Source organism: Trichosurus vulpecula, chromosome 9 (genome assembly GCF_011100635.1).
Source record: "Trichosurus vulpecula isolate mTriVul1 chromosome 9, mTriVul1.pri, whole genome shotgun sequence".
NCBI classification, from domain to species: Eukaryota; Metazoa; Chordata; class Mammalia; order Diprotodontia; family Phalangeridae; genus Trichosurus; species Trichosurus vulpecula.
In genome coordinates, this window is record NC_050581.1 from 154161095 (window position 1) to 154178537 (window position 17443).

The window sequence follows — 17443 nt, forward strand, 5'->3', positions numbered from 1 at the left end:
CGCGCGGACCGCGCGAGGGCGGTGTCCTGGGCTCCCCAGCCCATTGCCCAGATGTATAGACTGGAGGCTCGGAGGCTACAAAAATAAGTCTATCTTTATTCATCCAGATATGCCCACGCAGCCCAAAGCAGCGGTTCCCAGAGACCCCCGCCTAGGCAGGAAGGGTTCCCATCCCCCCAAATCCACATGTCTCAGGCACTGATGGGCGGGATTTACAGCGAGGAGGAGACCTTTGCTCCAGGTGGATGCAAATCCAGAGGCTGCAGGGCACTTGGATCTGGCTGTTGCTCTTGGACACACTGGGCGAGGGGCCAAGGCTGGGTCAGAGAGAGGACGATGACCCCAGCTGCAGGCACTCCTCCAGGGCAGGCTGGAGGTACTGACCCACTCGTGTGGCATGAGCTTTCAAAGTGTCCTGGCGTCGTTTGCCAGCCCCCAGCAGTGCCTTCAGGAAGGCAGGCATCTGTGAGGGCAAAGAGAAGACTGGCACGGCCTGGAAGAGGTCGGGTATCCCCTTGGGGGGAAGCAGCTCCTCAAAGCAGGCCACCACGTAGCACCCGGCCGCCCTGCCCTCCAGGAAGTCAGGTAGCACACAGCTGAGAGAAGCAGCAAAGGTGTCCGCAGTGGGGGCAGGTCTCTGTGCAACGCCCACCTCTTGGAGCCACTCCTGGCAGAGCGTCACGGCCCCCGGGGAAAAGAGCAAGATGACCACCCCACCTTCTTGCAGGGCTTGCCGACGCTGGGCATGAAACCAGGCCAGGGGGCCCAGGGCACTTAATTCCCTCCGGTGCCACAGGTCCACAGACACGGAGATATGCAGCTGCCGCAGGGCTGTGGCCAGGGTGCCCACGAGGCGCTCAAAGCTGGCATGGTCTGGAGAGTAGAGGAGGAGGGCTCTACGCGGACGGGAAGCCCCTGCAAGAAAGAGAACCATGGTTGGGTGGGAAGGAGCGGAGTAAGGAAGTATCCCGGACCTCTTTCCTAGCCCCATCCCCAGCTCACAGCCCCACTATATAGAGAATAGGGAGAGGTGTGACCCGGGATCCCCGCCCTTGACACTCACCCCCATAGCGGTAATCCTCCTTCAAGAATTGCAGCCACCCTGCGAAGGGAGAGGGGCAGAGGCAGCCAATCAGCCTGGCCCCTGGAAGTACTTGGTATTTAGGTTTGGCATTCTAGGCCTGCTAGGGCTGGGTCGTTCTAGGTCACTACCCCACCTCCCTCTCCTCCCTCCCCGCTAGGGACTTCCTAACTGGGCTCTTTGCAGTATCTAAGCTGTGTCAGAAAGAGGAAAATCCCTGAAAGCCTAGGGGATGGAAAGGAGAAGGAGAGATCTGTTCTGGTCTTGCCCCAGGAGATAGCGTCCCTAAAGGGTAACATCTCACCTTTCATACCACCTCTGTTGAGCAGGAGGAGAAGCAGAATACAAGCAGCTAGTAGTAGGAAGGCCAGCCAAACCAGGACCCAACGCTCATGGGTGTCTAAGGGACAGAATGGGGAGAAGTCAGCACCAGGGCTAGTGACCGGGGCCTCTTGAGGGGGTGGGAAGGGGAGGTGGGCACCATGACATCCCTCAGATCTTCTCCCTCAGTGATCAGGAGGTTCTAGGGCTCCCCATGAGTCCAGGTACCACCCACTACCCTTCCTTCCCCAGACATACTCACACTTTTGAAGAGAGCAAGCCCACAAGATCCCTGTGTCATTCCACAACTGCAAAGTATAAGCATGTCATTAACTTCCTGGAGCCCCTCACCCTGTCTCCGCCCCGCCCCTCCCCCCCCTCCCATTATGGATTGCCTCCTCCTCTTTTCCCTTCTAGGATAATATCTTGTTTTGCCTCCTTTCCCTCTGTCAGACCATATCTCTGAAATTCTTCCAAAGCCATCCCAGAATCATGACCACCTTGACAATTCATCTCTCAGCCTTTGAGGAACTCTTTATCCACTTTCCCTCCTCACTCTTGAGAGAGACAGAGACAGTGAGACAGAGACAGAGATTGGAGGGGAGAAGCTGGGGGAAATGATGGGGAATAGATTGCAGTCATTGTCAGAGGACCTGGGTTTAAATCCCAGGTTCACTTCCTTAGTACCTATGTGACCTTGGACAAGTCTTTCTATATCCCTGGCCCTCAGTTTGAGAAGTTAAACTTGATGTAGAAGCAGTGTGTTCATGGATAGAGTTAGCCAGAAAGAACCAAATCCTCCGTTTGACATCCCTGTTGTGTGACCCTGGATACGTGTTCTAAGGCGCTGTCCCACCTTGATAGAAAGTTTCCTCATCTGGTAATTTCTATCAATGAAATCGTGAATCCAGTGTCCATGTCTCTACAGGTCCTTTCCAGCTCTGAATCTGGGGATCCTCTAGAGTATTTTCAGCTTCACAAAGTACTTCCTGATGAACGTTATTATTCTCATTCGACAGGTGATGAACTTAAACCTCAGAAAACGTTAATTGATCTGCCCACGTTCACACAGACAGTACAGAGCAGCTAGGACTTAGAGTCAGAAAGACTCCTCTTCCTGAATTCAAATCCAGTCTTCAGACACTTAGCTGTGTGACCCTGAGCAAGTCACTTAACCCTGTTTGCCTCAGTTTCCTTATCTGTAAAATGAAGGGAGAAGGCAATGGCAAACCACTCCAACAGCTTTGCCAAGAAAATCCCAAATGGGGTCAGCACGAGTCAGACACTATTGAGCAACAACACACAGACAATAAGTATCAAGGTTGGAATTTGAACCCAGATCTCCTGACTCCCTGTACTATGCCATGCCGTCCACCCCCCAAATCCTATCCTTCCAAATCTCAGTTTAAGAACTACCTTAAACCCCTTTTCTTCCTGGATGCTCCAGTCCCCTCTGATCTTCTCAGCAACTTAAAGTCCATCCCAAACATTTTTCACTTACCATACTGGTCCAAATAAATGCTGTACTTTCCCACAGTATCTGCCTTGTATAAAACCTGTGCGCCCTATAACCAATTATTTTTAAGGACATACTCACATGTTTCCTTTCAAAGAGATTTTATTATGCAGACTATATTTAGGTGTAGCCTGTGTTTGGACCAATACAGTCATTATGTTCTATCTTGTATTATCACAATTGTTTCATGGATGATATCCTGTAAGTGTCATTTTCTTAAATTCCCCACAGCATCAGGCATATCAGGGGTTTTCCAAAATCCATCTTGGTTACGTTTTGAGAAATATTATTTGATGAAATGAATTGTAAAATTATGAAACTAATTGTAAAATGGAATTAATTCCTATGCATTTAAATATAACTGAATTGAGTATCAGAAAATTCCTAGTCTTCATAGAATCATAGAATTTTAGAACTAGTCCAACCCTTCTTATGTTTTAAAATTTATTTTTATTGACATATCTTTTGCTTTTACATCATCTTCATTTCTGAGCACATCTTTCCCATCTCCCCTACCTAGCAAGCTATCCCTTGTAACAGTGAATAAAAAAGAAAAGAGGTGGGAGGGAAATCAATTGGATAAAACTAACCAAAATGCCTGACTGTGTACTCAATGTTCCACATCCATAGTCCCCCACCTCTACAAAGGAAGGAAGGAGTAATTTTCTTATCTCTTCTTTTGATCCAAGCTTGATGTATAATAATACTGGGGTTTTGTTGTTCTTTTTTTTTCACATTCTAACTGAAGGAAGTTGAAGACCATAAATGCTCAGTGACTTGCCTATGACCACATAACAGGTCAGAGGCAGAGTTAGTGGTATTGTTCGTTTCTGTTTTTCTGTTTTAACATGGCAGTAAATCATCAACAAATTATGGGAAAACCTTTCTGGGAGGTTCCAAGAACAGAGATTTAAATACAGAGAGGGATTTGCTCCTGGCAGAAAAATTAGCTCATATTCCATGGTTATATTGCATAAAAAGCAATCTAATAATGCCATCTAAATATGAGTATTGCCCCAGAGCCCAGGCTGTGTGGGGGAGGGAGAGAGAGCAGGGGATAGCAGTGCTCACTACAAATAGCAAGAGATCAGATTTCTGGCATCAGTAATCTCCTACATGGCAGGCACTTTGCTAGGTGCTGTGGGAGTTAGAAAAGCAGCTTTCTGTGTTTACTGGTTTCCCCATTAGTCAATTAGCTTCCTCTACATCTTCCTAGAAGGTCCAGCCCAAAGCTCTGAACAAAGTAGATCCCTGTTGGTGGTGTTTACTACAGAGTGACAGAAGACTGGAGCTCAAAGGAACTTTAAAGACAAGGTATTAAAGCCAGAAGGGACCTTGTTAATAGTGTTAGCCCATGGAGTGTGAGAGTGGGCGTGGACTTTAAGCACAGACTTTCAGATCCAGCAGAGAACTGAAACCATACAATGTAAGAACACAGAATGTGAGAACCAGAAGGAACCTTATGATATTGCATGTTAGCCCAGGAGAATAATGTATATGATGATCACAGTAAAGGAAACCACATTGAAGGAATTCAGACCTCTGATCAATGCAGCGACCCATCCTGACTTCAGAGAACTGATTGAAGGGGGAAGCCTGGCTCTCATCTTGGCAGCAGAGGTGGACCACACAGATGTGGGATGAGGGATACATTTTCAGACATGGCCAGTGTGTTGATTTGTTTTTATTAACTGCCCTTATTTGTTACAAGAAGAGGTTCTATTTTAGACTTCTTTAGGAAATGGCAGGGACATATATATATATTTTACAAATGATAGCATCTTAGGGACCATGGAACATAGAATGTTAGAACAGTATTAGAGCCAGAAGAGACCTTAAAACATAGAATATGAGAAGAGGAGGAGCTTGGGAGGGATCTGAGGTCATGAAGTGTTAGAACATAGAATGTCAGAGCTGGTAGGGACCCTAGAACAGAGGTCATCTAATCCAGTGCAACCTCTCTGCCTCCCTCATCCTCCACTAATTTCACAAAGGAAGACACTAAGAAGGAAAGAGAGAAGAAAGGAAAGTGACTTCCTTCTGATTCATTCTAAGCACTTTGCTCACAACCCTGTGAGGCAGGAAGGACAAGTTTGGGTGCAGAACTGTGATTTCATTGACGTAGAGAACTTCCAGATCAGGAAACTCTCTCTTCCTTTCTGCTGTGGTTCTTAGTAAGTGGCCTGGGCACTGGGGGGGAGGTTAAGTGACTTGCCCAGCCACACCACCAGTATATGTCACCTGTGGGGCTTGAACCCAGGCTTTCCTAACTCTGAGGCCAGCATGTCTCACTGTATGTCACATGGGTAACTTTCCTTCATAGGATCACAGACCTAGAGTTGGAAGTGACCTCAGAGGCCATCTAGGTCATTGCCTGAATTTTACAGATGAGAAAACTGAGGCACAGTAAAGTTAAATGATTATCACAGTTATTCCTGGTAATAAGTATCAGATCCAGGAGAATCAAAGGTGAGTTTCCCACTGTACCATACAGTTTTGTTTTGGTTTTTTATCATTCCCATATTAGAGTCGAGGTTGCTAACAGAAGGGCAGAGTAGTTAGCTAAGTGACTACCACAATGAAAACATCAGTTCTGGAACTCAAACACAGATCTTCTGTCTCTGTCCAGTATCCCTTCCATTCTCCTAGGCCAGGATGTTTGACTAGGATGCCCTCCCTCATACTGCCTGCCCACCTTTGCTGGCCTCTCCCCTTCACTGACCTGTACACACTGGCCAGACTGGAGATCTTGAAGAAGCTGTTTTCCAAGGAGGGCTGCTCTCTGTCAAAGCCAAAAGGAGGAGCTGTCACACAGGGCCCCACCAGAGTTGGAAGGAGGGAGGGAGCTGGAGTGGGGAAGGTGGGTGGACCTTAGGGGAGGAGGGCAGGAGCTCGGGAGAGGGGAGGGAGCTTCGGTCGAGGGGGGAGGTACACAGAAGCAAGACCCCTCAAACCTCAAGGTTACTTTGGGGACCTGCAAGTGACCTCAGGCTTTATAGACATAAGGTTTGAGATGGAAAAATCAGGGGGTAAAGCAGATCAAGAATGAAGAGCTGAGAGGCACCTTGCATGTGATCAAGTCCAACCCCTTTATTTTACAATAAGGAAACTGAGGCACCAAAAACTTAAGTGAGTTGCCCAGAATCACAAAGCTAGTAAGAGTTTGTTTTTCTGACTGCAAGTCCAAAGCCAGAGAATGGAGGGGGGCCTCACTGGAAGATTGGGAGCTGCAATAGGGAGTAGCTGTTGGGGATGGGGGAGGATGGCATGGCTGTAGGATGTGGGGTTGGCTCTCACTGTGTGGGCTATGCTTGGCAGTGGGGTGCACCCACTGGTCTCCATGGCACAGAAGGAACGGTTCTCCTGAGGTCCCCAAGTCTCCAGCAGTAGCACGTCATCCCTTAGGGGGCCCAAAATATCTGGGAGGGGTTAAAGGTCAGAAAAATCAGAAGGAGACCCTTCTCTGACTCTCTTCAACCTGACCACCACCGCTCCCCCACCCCTTTCCATCTTTCTTCAAGTCTTTCCCTGGCCAGGTCTCCCCGTTTCTTCCTTCCAGCATCTCACTCACCCTCCTGTGGACACTCCTGAATCTGGAGAGTTTCCCTACTCCACACCTAGAGGGAAGAAGGACAGAATCAGGAAGCCTGATGAAGGAGGAAGGGGAAGGGAAGGCTAGGAGAAAGGCAGGGGTAGGGAAAGGAGAAGGGCACATATCCCAAATAATAATAACAGGCAGCTAGATGGCATAGTAGATAGAGCACCAGCCCTGGAGTAAGGAGGACCTGAGTTCAAATGTGGCCTCAGACATTTACTAGCTGTGTGACCCTGGGCGAGTCACTTAACCCTGTTTGGCTCAGTTTCCTCATTTGTAAAATGAACTGGAGAAGAAAATGACAAAACTGAAGAGTTTGCCAAAAATAAAAAACCTCAATTGGGGTCACAAATTTAACAACAACAACAAAAGTCACTCAGTGGATAGAACACTAGGCCTGACTGAGTTCAGATGCTTACTAGCTGTATGACCTTGGGCAAGTCACTTAACCTCTGTTTGCTTCGGTCTAGTCTATAAAATGGGGATACCGATAGCACCTACCTTCCAAGGATCATTGTAAGAATCAAATGAGACAATGTCGTAAAGGACTTTGCAAACCTAAGTGATATGTGCATGCTGCCTATTGTTATTACAAGAAGGATAAGTTTAAAATATAAAAACAAGTTATAGTGATGAGGAGGAATTTTGGTGTTGTGCCTAATGAGTCAGGCAGGCCTGGGTCCAGGTCCTGCCTCTGACCAGTACTAGCTGTATGACCCTGGATAAATCATTTAACCATTCAGTACTTCCAGACAGCTCGAGGAGCAGGAGTTACAAAGTCTCTCTGCAATGATAGAAGGAGTTTTCTATGCCAATGAAGTCAAAGTTTGGTGAATAATGATGATAATACCTTACATTTGTATGGCAATTTTTAAAAAGCTCTTTCATATATATTCATTTACCTCCAATAGAAAGAAATCAAGTATTTGCCAGTAAAATATCACTTCCAGGGACAAGAGGCTCGGTGCCTCCACCTACTAGCCCAGACAGAGTCAGAAGAACACAGCCTGGGAGTTCTGGACCTTATTTGTGTCATGGGTCCTGCTGGCAGTCTGATGAATCCTGTGGACCCTTCTTAGAATAATGGTTTGTTGCTTACATTCATAACCGAAGGGAAATGGTGAATTTCAGTTAGAGGTTAGTAAAAAGAAAGAAGTGATTTTTCCCCCTCCCAAGTTCCAAGATCCCTTGAAATATATCCACCAACCCTTTGAGTCTGAAGGAAGTGAAGGTAGGAACCCCTGATCTAGTCCTCCCCGCCCCAACTTTACAGACGAGGAAACCGAGGCCCAGTAAGGAAGTGACTTGTAATAGGTCACAAAATCAGCTCGTGGCATGGTCAATCCTTAAGCCCAAGCCTCCTCTCTCCTTTGTTAATGTTCTTTCCACTACGTCAAAGGTGATCCTCCAGACAATTCCAGAAAGTAGGCGGGGTGGGTGTGATTATCACCTTTTGACAGATGAGGAAACTGAGTCTCAGAGAAGGGAAGGGCCCGATCCAGAGTCACACCAGGAGTGTGTGGCAGAGCTCGAAGCAGAACCCAGAGCTCCAGTTCTACTGGCTCCAGCATTCTCTTTCCTTCTTTGGGATCTCACCTGAACACAGACATTGGGATGGAGAGTCCGCAGAGGGAGGTCCTGGGATTTCTGCAGAGAAGAAAAGAAGGGAAGGAGAGAAGGAGAAGGAGAAGGAGATCAGCAGGGTTAACAGTCACAAGGTAGGGGTGTGTGTGTGTGTGTGTGTAATAACCTCTAACATCCTCCCCACCCCAACCTCTTGGATTATCTGAGCTGATTTCCAGGTAACAGTCGCTGGTTTCTGTCATCCCTCCTCCTTCCACTATTCCCCAGCCTACTCCCTGATTCCCCCTCTTCCTCTTGCCCTCACTGCCCTCCCTTCTGTTTTCCCTTCCCTTACATTCACGGTGACATTCTGCCGAGGCAGGGGCAGAGGCAGGGGTTGGCAGGGCTCACTATTCATTGGCTTCCAACAGAGAACAATCTCAGCAGACAAGTGGCAGGGCGCCTCCACCCTCCAGCTCAGGCCCGTGGTCCCCCAGAACTGCAGCTTCAGCTTGCTGTGGCTCCACAGATTCTTGTGGGCCCTAGAGTCTGGGGAGGAAGAGTTGTGAGAAACCCAGGTATTCCTCACGTGTGCCACCCCCCAGAGGAACTCTCCCACTTCTACCTCCCATCCCCCCCTCACCGTCCCCTCCCCAGGCTTCATTTTCTCTCTGTATCCCCACCCCAATATCATTCCAGGACCAGCGACTGCCTCCCCCTGCTTTGACCCCAGGATCCCAAACTTTCTCACCCTCCCAGAAGGGGCAATGGCTGTTTCTGATGGCATCGTGCATATTTGGCCACATCTGTAAAATAAATCAGTTTAGGTAAAGGAACGGAAGGTAGGGCTTAACCTTTCTTTGATTTAGGAACAGGGTCCTTTCTTCTCCCACTCCCTACACACACACACACACACACACACACACACACACACACACACACACACACACACACACACCCCCTTAGGCTCAGGGAGAGAATTCTGAATCTACCACCACCACCACCAAGCTTCAGGCCTTGGGTAGGCTCAGTTCCTACCTGGATACAGAGGCAAGGGACAAGATCCGTTTGGTTCAGGGTGATATTCTGTGGTCCTGTCTAGGGGAGAAGTCAAGGACGGAATCTGAGATACCACCACTATTATGAGATAGGGTGGGGAGTCAGGGGAGGGAAGGAGGGAAGACAGGCTCCTGGGAATGAGACAAGAAGCTATGGCCAAAGAAAGGAGCCAGCCAGAACTGAGGGGAGGGGAGCAGCTCTATTCCCCAATGATCTCCCCTTCTGACGATCCCCAGTGCATGAAATTCTCTCATTACAGATTCACCATTTGGGTCCTGGAGGCGTTCTTGTTTTTGAGAGTCTCCTTTTAAAATAAAAGTACTGTTGGAATAAGTGTGAGGGTGCAGTGGGAGATAGGAGCTCCTGAACTCTTGTCAGAGAATACCACATCCAGGGTGTGTTGGCTGGCACCAGAGAACAAGGGTTCTCTAGGGAATAGGATCTGGGCAAGGGTCAGGGAGGGACCAGGAAGGAGAAAAGACAGGAAAGGTAGGAGGGACCCAAAGAGGAACTTCAGAGAGTGAAAGGGGGAGGGGGAGACTGTGATACTCGAGGTGGTTGGTTTGTTTATTGGAGAGGAGGGGAGAGGAAGACGTGCTGACTAGGAGATCCCAGGCAGGGAGGAGCCAGGCTTGGAGATCTGGATGGAGTGGAGGGAAGAGAGGGCAGGAGACTGAAACAGAAATGGGGTATTATATCAGAGAGCTGTATCCCTTCTTACCAAGACTTCACGAAACCTTGTGCTAAAATTCCGGGTCTGATTCCAGTAAAGGTAGAGGATATAGTTCTGCTCAGTGGAGACATCCAGCACCAGCTGTATAGCATCTCCTTCAGCTGAGACATTGAACCAGGGCAGCACTGGAAGGGAATTGGAGGGGGCTGAAGTTCCATCCCCCTCTTTCATCCCTAGCAATGTTACTTCCTGCTGTCTGCCCCACCCCCGACTCAGGCTCCCCTCTGTCTCCTCCTGCTCTCAAACTTGCCCTGTCTCCCAACTTCCCCCTCCTCTCACCCCCACTCCATTCTATACCCCAGCAGCTCCGGACGCTGTCCTGCAATTCAGGCCCGATGCAATCTGAGGAGAGAACAGAATGAAGGCCCTCAGGAGGGACTAGGAGGAAAACAGGAGGGGAAGAGATAATGTCTCTTCACTGGTTCTTACTCCCTGGTTCTAGCCAGTCCATGGTTAGAACCACGCAAGGCAAGCACTCACACAGAGGTCAGAAGAAGAGATACAGGGACACTTTCAAGGTCTCTCTGAAGAACCTTAGAATCGATTGTGAGACATGAGAGACACTGGCTACAGGACACCTAGCATGGTGTGCCCTCATCAAAGAAAGCTCTGTGCTTATGAGCAAAGCAGAATTGCTGTAGCTCGAAAGGAATGTGAGACACACAAATTTAGAGCCATCTCCACTCCAAATATTCATGTGAACTATTTGTGCCCAACCTGTGGTAGAACCTTCCAAGCTCATATTGGTCGGATCAGCCACAGTAGGACACACTGTACCTTGACCCCAACATAGTGATGTCATGTTTCCATGTCACAAGATTGCAATAAAACCTGTGCTTGCTTCCTTCCTCCCCAGATGCCTAGGATGACGGGAGCTGGAAAGGACCTTAGAGGTCATCTAATCGACCCCTTTAACTAAAGATTAGAAAATGGTGGCCCAAGAGAGTGAAGTGATTGTCCAAAAGTCACACAAGGAGTAAAGTCAGTCAATATTCAAAGCCAGCGACTCTGATTCTTAAATCTAGTGGGCTTTTTCCCATGTTCCCCCAATGCCTGAAATTAATCAACCTTTGGTAAATATTTTCTATGTACCTACTATGTGCCAGGTACTGTGCTGGATATTGGGGATACAAAACCATCCTTGTTACCTCATCATCATCATTATTATTATAACATATGCCTTATTATCACCTTATCCCCATATTGGGAGAAACAACATGTACATATACACGTACGTACAAAATAAATGGGGATAGAGACTAGATATGTGATTTCATTGATAGAGACAACTGCCAGGTGAGGGAAATCCATCTACCCATGGAGGCAGGCCAAGCCAGCTCTCTTTAGACTACGACATATGGTCTTTCATAAAAAATAAAAACAAGGTATTAGCAGCTGAACAGGGGAGGGCAGGCATCAGAAAAAGCCTCACATAAAAGATGCTACTTGCACTGTGCCTTTAAGGAAACTAGAGTTTTTAAGAGGTGGAACATAGGGGAGATGCAAGATGGAGAAGGAATGGAGTATGTAAAGGTTAAGGAGGAGGCTCAGTCTGTTGGACGCTAGTGTGCTTAGAGGGAGTTATGTGGAGTAAACCTGGAAGGGTCAGGTGGAAGGCTTCAAATGCCAGAACCTTTCATCTTACAATAAGAGCTAAGGCTGGGGGTAGCTCTGAGGTTACCTAGATGTAGATTCGGGAGCTGGAGGGGAACCTTGGAGATCATTAAGTCAAATTCCTTGATGTTACAGATGATATAGCTAAAACCTACAAGGAGCAGTGACTTGCCCATAGTCACAGGGGTGATAAGGGACAAAGTGTGGATTTAAACCCAGGTCTTCAACGTAAATGCCAATGCTCCCCGGTTAGGTAACTTGGGAATTAAAACTGAAATCCAGTTGAACACCCGAAAATTACAAAGACCAAATTTGACCCTAAAGAAAAGATATGAGAAAATGCCCCCCCCCTTTTTCTTCTTTTTTTGGGTGGGGCAGAGATTACAGATGTAGAATAGCACATCTAATGTCAGAATTTTCCTGAGGTGTTCATTACTTTTGCTGAATAATTTTTTTATTTTTAAAAAAATTCTTGGATATATTGGATGGCTTTCTTGAAAAAGAAAGGCTCTATTCAAAAATGTAGGTGATATAAAAATTTGTATTGAATAAATAATTTGTATTGTAATAAATAAATAATTTGTATTGTAATAAAAATTTGTATTGAAAAAACCTCTCAACTTCAGGTAAAAATGGTTAAGTCTCCAGGCCTTTCCTGACAGTAGGTTGTGACGGGGGAGAGAAAAAGGATCCAAAAAGAGGAAGCTAAAGAGATGGAAGACCAACTTTTCCTCTTTTAAATGCTGCCAAGGTCCTAACTTGTTTCTCCCCTCCCCCAATGGCCTAGGACTCACCTGGTAGTAGTTGTGTGTGATTGAGTTCCTTCTGATAGGGGGGTTGAGTATATGACCAGATCCGTACTTCCCCACCTACCGGTGCCTTAAAGCAGTCAAATACCAGCGAGCCCTGAGGAAAAGCCAAAAAGCCCACAATGGGTCAGGGTTAAGGTCAAAAGCAAGAACGGCTTGGAGTTGTGAACTGATTCAAGCTTTCTGGAGATCAAATTGGAACTTCGTCCAAAGGGCTATAAAAATGTGCATACCCTTTGACTCAGCAATACCTCTTCTAGGGCTGTATCCTAAAGAGATCACACAAGTGGGAAACGGACCAGTATATACGAAAATATTTATAGCAGCTCTTTTCGTGGTGGCAAAGAATTGGAAATCAAGGGGATGCTCATGAATTGGGGAATGGCTGAACAAGTTGTGGTATATGAATGTAATGGAATGCTAATATGCTATAAGAAATGGTGAGCAGGAAGATTTCAAAAGAACCTGGAAAGACTTATATGAACTGATGATGAGTAAGGGGAGCAGAATCAGGAGAACATTATACATGATTACAGACACGTGGTATCTCTGATGACTAACTTTGATAGACTTGGCTCTTCTCAGCAATGCAATGATCTAAGACAATTCTGAAAGACTCATGATGGAAAAAGCTATTCACATCCAGAGAAAGAATTAGGGAGTTTGAATGCGGATTGAAGCAAACTATTTGCTCTTTTTTGTTTGTTTTTGTTTCTGTTTTGTTTCTTCTTTCTTGTGGTTCATTCCATTGGTTATAGTTCTTCTTTACAACTTGACTATTGTGAAAATGTTTAGTGTGAAGGTGTATGTAGAGCCTATATCTGATTGCATGCTGTCTTGGGTGGGGAGGGGGAGAAAATTTGAAACTCAAAAAGTTGAGGAAGTGAATGTTGTAAACTAAAACTAATAATAAATCAATTTTTAGAAAAAGCAAGGACCACTAACAGGATCCTTAGCTCCCTTCAATAAACGATCCTGACTTTCTCTACCCTACCAGGCCCTCCTGGCCCCTCTCCCCAGAAGCAAAATAAAAATCATTTGCCTTGATCATTTTTACCCTTTGAATTTCCTCACAATAGCCTTGGGAAGGTATAGGGATCCATTTTAGAGATAAGGACACTGAGGTCCAAAGAGAGTGACTCAGCTGATACAGATTCAAACCCAGATCTTTTGACTCCAAGTGTAGTACCCTCCATAACACAATTGGCATCTAAATGACAAAGTAGAGAGAGTTATGGATCTGGAGACAGGAAGATCTGAGTTCGAATCTAGCCTTATATGCTTACTGGTGTAATCCTGGCCAAGTCACTTGCCTCTGCCTCACTTTCCTCAACTGTAACATGGGGACAACAACAGCACCTAAGTCCCAGGGTTGTTGTGAGAATCAAATGAGATAATATTTGCGAAGTACTGAAAAGGCAAGGCAACTAGCACATAGTAAACTCTTAATAAATACTTCTTTTCCCCTTCACGTGAAAGAGAAAGTTCCACCCGAAATCACTTCCTTTCCTCAAATACTCTTTGTTTTTATCCTTTTCAAAGCATCATCATAAGCATTACCTTATTTGTTCCCGAAAACAACCCTATGAGGGAGTCAGAGCATAATTATCCCCATTTTACCAATCAGGGAAACTGAGGCACTTAGCATAATGAGACTTGCCCAAGGTCACACGACAAGTTAGTGTCAGAGACAGGTTTTTTGATTCCAAGCCTGATATTTTCCTGCTTTATGCCTCCAGTTCGTATAAGAGTGTCCAGTAGCATAGCTTTGGGATGAGGCTTAAACTATGGAACAGATAAGGCTTAAACTATGGAGCAGCACCCACAGCCTCCCTCCCCTCTCATCCCTTAACCTACCACATTTTGGCCTGGCTGTACCATGGCAGCAGGCACCTCTACCTTCACCAAGACACATCGGTCAGAGAGATAGGCCTGGAAGGAGAGTATGACTTTTGCCTGTAGAGATTCTGTGGGAGACACAATACAATTCAGCTTGGCAAACATTTATGAATAACCTACTGAGTGCAGAGGGCTGTGGTAAAACACTATGTTGGGAATAGCAGCTCAGCTTTGGTCTGAGGAGTAAAGTGGGGATCAGGGACAAAGGATAACAGCGTGCAAAGAAGTATGCTTCCCCAGGGAGGGAGCAGGGCAGAGACTTGGAACACAGAGAGGGCTGTCTCACCATTCCTGGGCCAAGGTCGCAGTGTTGGTTCAGCATCTTCTCGGAACCCGTTCTCATCAGGATCCTCCTTCCTAGGCTCTAAAATGACTTTGTAAAGGCAGAGCCCCCGTGCCCTAGCACCCCACCCACCCCCAGCTCAGAGACAATGAGTAAGTTTTCTGGCCCCTTTCCCAGGTTTTCTGGAATTCCCTGTGCTGGGAAATAAAGCCTCTGGGCTGCATCCCAAGGGGTCCTACCTTCCTTAACTTCTGGGATCTGAGATGGAGGAGCCCAGGACAACTTGCCCAGGTAGGAGGCACCCTGAGCCAACAGCTGAGTTCCTGCCACCTCTAGAGAATTTAAGGGGAAATCGTTCTCCCCCAAACCTTCTCCACTCCTAGCCATGGGCCTGAGCCTTCCTTGGATGACCACACTCTTACTGGTTTTCTTCTGTCTTTACCACTCCCTTCCCCCCTTTCCACAGGACCTTTCCCTTCCCCCTATCTTTTCAATCATTTGGATCTCTTCCCCCTCAAATCTAGTGACATCCACAGATGGCAAGAACGAGTTATCCTCTGCCCCAGTCTTGGCCCCTCTTTCCTCCCACCAATATCTCTTCTTTTTCCCCGTACCTCCTTCCTGTCTCTCATCAAGGGCTGTCTCTCTCTTAGGTGCAATGTTGTCCCCCCAGCCTACCCTGCCCCCTAAAACATTTAGAATTTAGAGCTAGAAGAGACTTTAGAATAGCACCCTTAGATGACAGATGCCCAAGGTCACCCAAGAGAGGGAGTATAGTTCAAATAAGGACTATTTGCTCTGGAATCAGGGGACCTGAGTTCAAATCTCACCTCTGGGCAAGTCATTTAATCTCCCTGAGCCTATAAAATGGGAAGTGTGTATGTTGGGGGAGGGGGAGGGAATTTGAACTAGATGACTCTGAGTCCCTTTTAGCTCTAGCTCCATGAGTCTATGAGCCTAGATAGGAGAATGAAAGATTTGAATCCAGATCCTCTGACATCAATCCAGTCTTCATTCCACTGTGCCAAGCTGTGTCCCTACCAGCTTTTTCTCTCTTCACTCAGGTCCTTTTTACCTCTTACCCTAGACCCCATCCTACCCCCAGGACCTCGTCTACCCTCCACCTCTTTTCATATTTGATAAACCCTCTCTCCATCTTACCCCAGAGACCCACATCAGGGCAGGAGGTGCCTCCCCATACTGCCTCCCCCCCCACCCGCACCCCAGACACACAGACACACACAGACACACACACTCTCTCACCCTGCACTGTTAGGTGGAGGGTCACTCGAACACAAGGGACACAGTTACTTTCTTCTGTGCATCGAAGGACCACCTCTGTCTGTAGCTTTGTGGGCACCAGCACAGGGTCTTTGGGGGACTCGATTGTCTCTGGCAGGCAGAGCACATCATCTGAAGGAGGAGGCAAGTGACAGCCTTTGGAAATACGCACTCCATCCAGCACAGAACAGGGGTGAAGTGGGACAAGGGAAGGCATACTACTGTGCTTGCCCTCAATACTAGTACAAGGGTGGGTGCCCATAGAAGGAATTCCCCAGGAAGCCCCCGGGAACCAGCTCAGCCAGACCTAAGGGATTGTAGAGGTCTCCAAGGAACCAGTGGCAGGAAAATAAATTCCTTCTCCAGTCTTCTCTTGATACTCACCCCAAAGGTGACATGAAAGACCCTAGGGGAAGAAAGGGGGTTCACAGGTTGCATGTCTCCCCTTACTCAACTTTCCCATGCGCATCTCCGAGCTCCCATGAGCAGGGTTCAGTTTGTGTACTAGCCTTGAGGATACAGAGAGACAGCTAGGGCCTCCATGAGTCCCAAAACTTTTCCAGAGGTACCTGTTACTCAAATCTTAAGTTCTAAGTACAAAAATTTGAACCTGCTGAAGTCTTAGAATACCTGAGCAAGTAGCCTGGGGGGAAAGGGTGAGCAGAGCTAGCTGTTTGCTTCCCCCTTCCCTCTCCCCACTCTGCCCTTCCCCCTAGCCCAGCACCAGCCTTACCTAGCCAGACCTGAAAGGGCAGTTACACCGGAGATGGGCTGGTGATGGCTGATACTGCCAGAGCCCCAAGCCAGAATGTGCAGTCTCCCCTGACCATTCTCTAAACCCCCCAAGACCCCTACGGAACTCAAGGTTCCCAACCTACCTGAGAGCATCGAGCATCATCGTGAGACCCTGCCAACTTCTCCAAAGAGAAGACCCAGGGCCTGCTACCAAGAACCAAGGAGAAGAAGAGGAGGAGCCATGGAACAGGCATCTTCTAGTTGCCGATCAAAGCTGTCAGCCAGGGCTCAGGCCTGATGCTGCTCCCCCTTGGCGGGGGAGAAACTTTTTCTGCCCTCCCCACTCAAGTCTGTCGTGGTTAGCTGTTGCTCCTTTCCCCTTGGATGCCCAGCAATACCACAGTGGGGAATGGGAGCCCTCCCCTCCCACTCCTATCCTGGCTCTGGGGCCTCCTAGGGTGGGAGGGTTGGGAAGAGATTCCAGTCACTAGGCTCCTTGGATCACTCTTTTCAGTTTGATCTCTGAATCCAAAGTGCTTTCGATTCAGCTCTGAGCCCTGCTGTCCCCGCCTCCTGTTCCAGCCCCTGTCCTGTCCCTCCCACAAAACACTGGGCCCCATGCCCAATATGGATGACTGGGAAGCAGGCAACTCACTGGCTACTCCACACAAGGTATAATCCTCCCAATTCACACACACACACACACACACACCTAGCTAGGGAGTGGCTACTAACCAAAGGCAATATTGAGCAAGGCCACAGACCTCCCAGAGGAATCCTGTGGAAAGATGGGAAAGGGGAGGGCCATCCCAGAGGCCCTTCTCCAGGGACTTAGTAGTATGGAATTATTTCATGTCATAAAGTATGACATTCATCTTCCTGCTGCTGAAGTTAAGGTAACACCCAATCCCATTTCTCCTGGATCTTAAAGCCCTGCCCTCTTCATGTCTTCCC

At 47.5% G+C, this 17443-nt stretch overlaps 1 protein-coding gene across 6 annotated transcripts; it reads right to left on the reverse strand.

Annotated features, from left to right (window-relative positions):
• Nucleotides 1-76: 76 nt before the first annotated feature.
• On the reverse strand, nucleotides 77-16995 carry IL17RC (interleukin 17 receptor C). Of its 6 annotated transcripts, none has more exons than XM_036739152.1 (19): nucleotides 16633-16995; nucleotides 16139-16160; nucleotides 15737-15886; nucleotides 14477-14554; nucleotides 14149-14258; nucleotides 12277-12388; nucleotides 10166-10210; nucleotides 9857-9993; nucleotides 9115-9174; nucleotides 8828-8882; nucleotides 8432-8625; nucleotides 8110-8160; nucleotides 6490-6535; nucleotides 6216-6337; nucleotides 5641-5700; nucleotides 1665-1710; nucleotides 1386-1481; nucleotides 1064-1102; nucleotides 77-915 (listed from the first exon to the last, which is right to left on the reverse strand). In XM_036739152.1, exons 1-19 carry the CDS (start codon nucleotides 16741-16743, stop codon nucleotides 323-325), a joined length of 2127 nt encoding a protein of 708 aa, XP_036595047.1. In that variant the 5' UTR covers nucleotides 16744-16995; the 3' UTR covers nucleotides 77-322. The 6 variants fall into 6 exon arrangements, with proteins under 6 accessions (XP_036595047.1, XP_036595046.1, XP_036595051.1 ...); XM_036739151.1 differs by having other exon boundaries at nucleotides 10148-10210; XM_036739156.1 differs by lacking the exon at nucleotides 10166-10210.
• Nucleotides 16996-17443: the final 448 nt, after the last annotated feature.

Coding starts and splice junctions, on each gene's coding strand:
- IL17RC (XM_036739151.1), bottom strand. CDS start 16,743: ATGCCTGTTCCATGGCTCCTCCTCTTCTTCTCCTTGGTTCTTGGTAGC. Junction 6,338..6,489: donor TCAGGAGTGTCCACAGGAGG/GTGAGTGAGATG, acceptor AACCCCTCCCAG/ATATTTTGGGCCCCCTAAGG. Junction 1,103..1,385: donor CAACAGAGGTGGTATGAAAG/GTGAGATGTTAC, acceptor CTCCCTTCGCAG/GGTGGCTGCAATTCTTGAAG.